At 61.6% G+C, this 2,052-nt stretch overlaps 1 protein-coding gene across 1 annotated transcript; it reads left to right on the top strand.

Annotated features, from left to right (window-relative positions):
• Positions 1-244: 244 nt before the first annotated feature.
• On the top strand, positions 245-1,351 carry NEUROD1 (neuronal differentiation 1). The gene has a single exon (XM_075710987.1). The coding sequence runs from the start codon at positions 251-253 to the stop codon at positions 1,349-1,351; it is 1,101 nt and encodes a 366-aa protein (XP_075567102.1). The 5' UTR covers positions 245-250.
• Positions 1,352-2,052: the final 701 nt, after the last annotated feature.

Below are 2,052 nucleotides of genomic sequence, written 5' to 3'. Positions count from 1 at the left end.
TCCCCCGCTACTGTCAGCGAGTTACGTAATGGCATTTGAACATATGTCAACTTAATTATAAGGCAGGACCGCGGAGACAATTAAAAGTTTGCGCTGGCACCGCGGGGAAGCCGGGGCATCCCTCGGGAGGGGCCGGGGCCGGGGGCCGGGGGCCGGGGGCCGGCTTCTCCCCGCGGGTCGCCGCTCGGGGCCGCCGGTGCGGGTGCTGATCCGGCTCTTTTCTGTCTCCTCCGCGGCGCAGAGGCTCACCATGACCAAGTCGTACAGCGAGAGCGGGCTGATGGGCGAGCCCCAGCCCCAGGGCCCCCCGAGCTGGACGGACGAGTGCCTCAGCTCCCAGGACGAGGAGCACGAGGTGGACAAGAAGGAGGAGGACCTGGAGGGTCTGCACGCCGAGGCCGAGGAGGACTCGCTGCGGAACGGCGAGGAGGAGGACGAGGAGGACGACTTGGACGAAGAGGAGGAAGAAGAGGAGGAGGAGGACGACGACGACCAGAAGCCCAAGAGGCGGGGCCCCAAGAAGAAGAAGATGACCAAGGCGCGCATGGAGCGGTTCAAGCTGCGGCGCATGAAGGCCAACGCCCGGGAGCGCAACCGCATGCACGGCCTGAACGCGGCCCTGGACAACCTGCGGAAGGTGGTGCCCTGCTACTCCAAGACGCAGAAGCTCTCCAAGATCGAGACCCTGCGCCTGGCCAAGAACTACATCTGGGCGCTCTCCGAGATCCTGCGCTCGGGCAAGAGCCCCGACCTGGTCTCCTTCGTGCAGACCCTCTGCAAGGGCCTGTCGCAGCCCACCACCAACCTGGTGGCCGGCTGCCTGCAGCTCAACCCGCGGACTTTCCTGCCGGAGCAGAGCCAGGAGGTGCCGCCGCACGTGGCGGCGGCGGCCGGCGCCCCCTTCCCGGCCCACCCCTACCCCTACCAGTCGCCGGGCCTGCCCAGCCCGCCCTACGGCACCATGGACAGCTCCCACCTCTTCCACCTCAAGCCGCCGCACGCCTACGGCGCCGCGCTGGAGCCCTTCTTCGAGAGCGGCCTGGCGGAGGGCGCCAGCCCCGCCTTCGACGGCCCGCTCAGCCCGCCCCTCAGCGTCAACGGCAACTTCTCCTTCAAGCACGAGCCGGCCGCCGACTTCGACAAGAGCTACGCCTTCACCATGCACTACCCCGCCGCCGCCGCCGCCGCCGCCGCCGCCGCCGCGCTGGCCGCCGCGCCCGCCCACGCCGCCATCTTCCCGGCCGCCGCCTCCCGCTGCGAGATCCCGGTCGACGGCCTGGCGCCCTACGAGGGCCACCCCCACCACGAGCGGGCCCTCGGCGCCCAGCTCAACGCCATCTTCCACGACTGAGCCTGCCCGCCCCGCGGGAGGGAGGGGAGGGAGGGGCGGGGAGCCCGGCCCGGCCGGCCGGCGGCCCGCGCCTTGTTTACAGGGGGGCAGCCCGGCGGGGCCCGCCGCGCCCCCGCTCGCCCGCCGCGCCCCCGCTCGCCCGCCGTCTTGCTTCTGCTCCCCGGAGCCGCGCCGTACATCGCGGGCAGGGGCACCGGGATCGCGTCAAGTACCTGATCGGGATAACAAAATCACAAGCAATAATTAGGATCTATGCAATTTTTAAACTAGCGATGGGCCAATTACAAAATATATATGAAATCTATATTTTTCAACCAACCTTTTACTACTTGTTACCTTTCCCATGCTGAATTATTTTGTTGTGATTTTGTACAGAATTTTTAATGACTTTTTATAACGTGAATTTCCTATTTTAAACCATGCAGCTCCATCGATTTTTATACATATTGGAAAGGTAGAATTATATCTAATTTATACAAAATAATTTAACTAATTTAAACCAGCAGAAAAGTGCTTGGAGAAGTTATGTTGCCTTAGCACTTCTTTCCTTTCAAATAGTCGAAGAAGAAGAAAAAAAAAACAAACAAAAAAAGAAAATGCACAATCCGGGCAATTTCTTTCCCATGAAAGTCTCTTTTTTTTCTTTTCTTTTTTTTTTCCCCCCTTTTTTTCTTTTTTCCTTTCCCCCCTACAACAAGAAC

Source organism: Pelecanus crispus, chromosome 5 (assembly GCF_030463565.1).
Source record: "Pelecanus crispus isolate bPelCri1 chromosome 5, bPelCri1.pri, whole genome shotgun sequence".
Lineage (NCBI taxonomy): Eukaryota > Metazoa > Chordata > Aves > Pelecaniformes > Pelecanidae > Pelecanus > Pelecanus crispus.
Note: the sequence above shows the minus strand (reverse complement) of the source record. Positions and strands in the feature narration are given on the sequence as shown.

Bases quoted from the DNA above. Each gene is read 5' to 3' on its own strand.
- NEUROD1 (XM_075710987.1), top strand. From the start codon at position 251: ATGACCAAGTCGTACAGCGAGAGCGGGCTGATGGGCGAGCCCCAGCCC.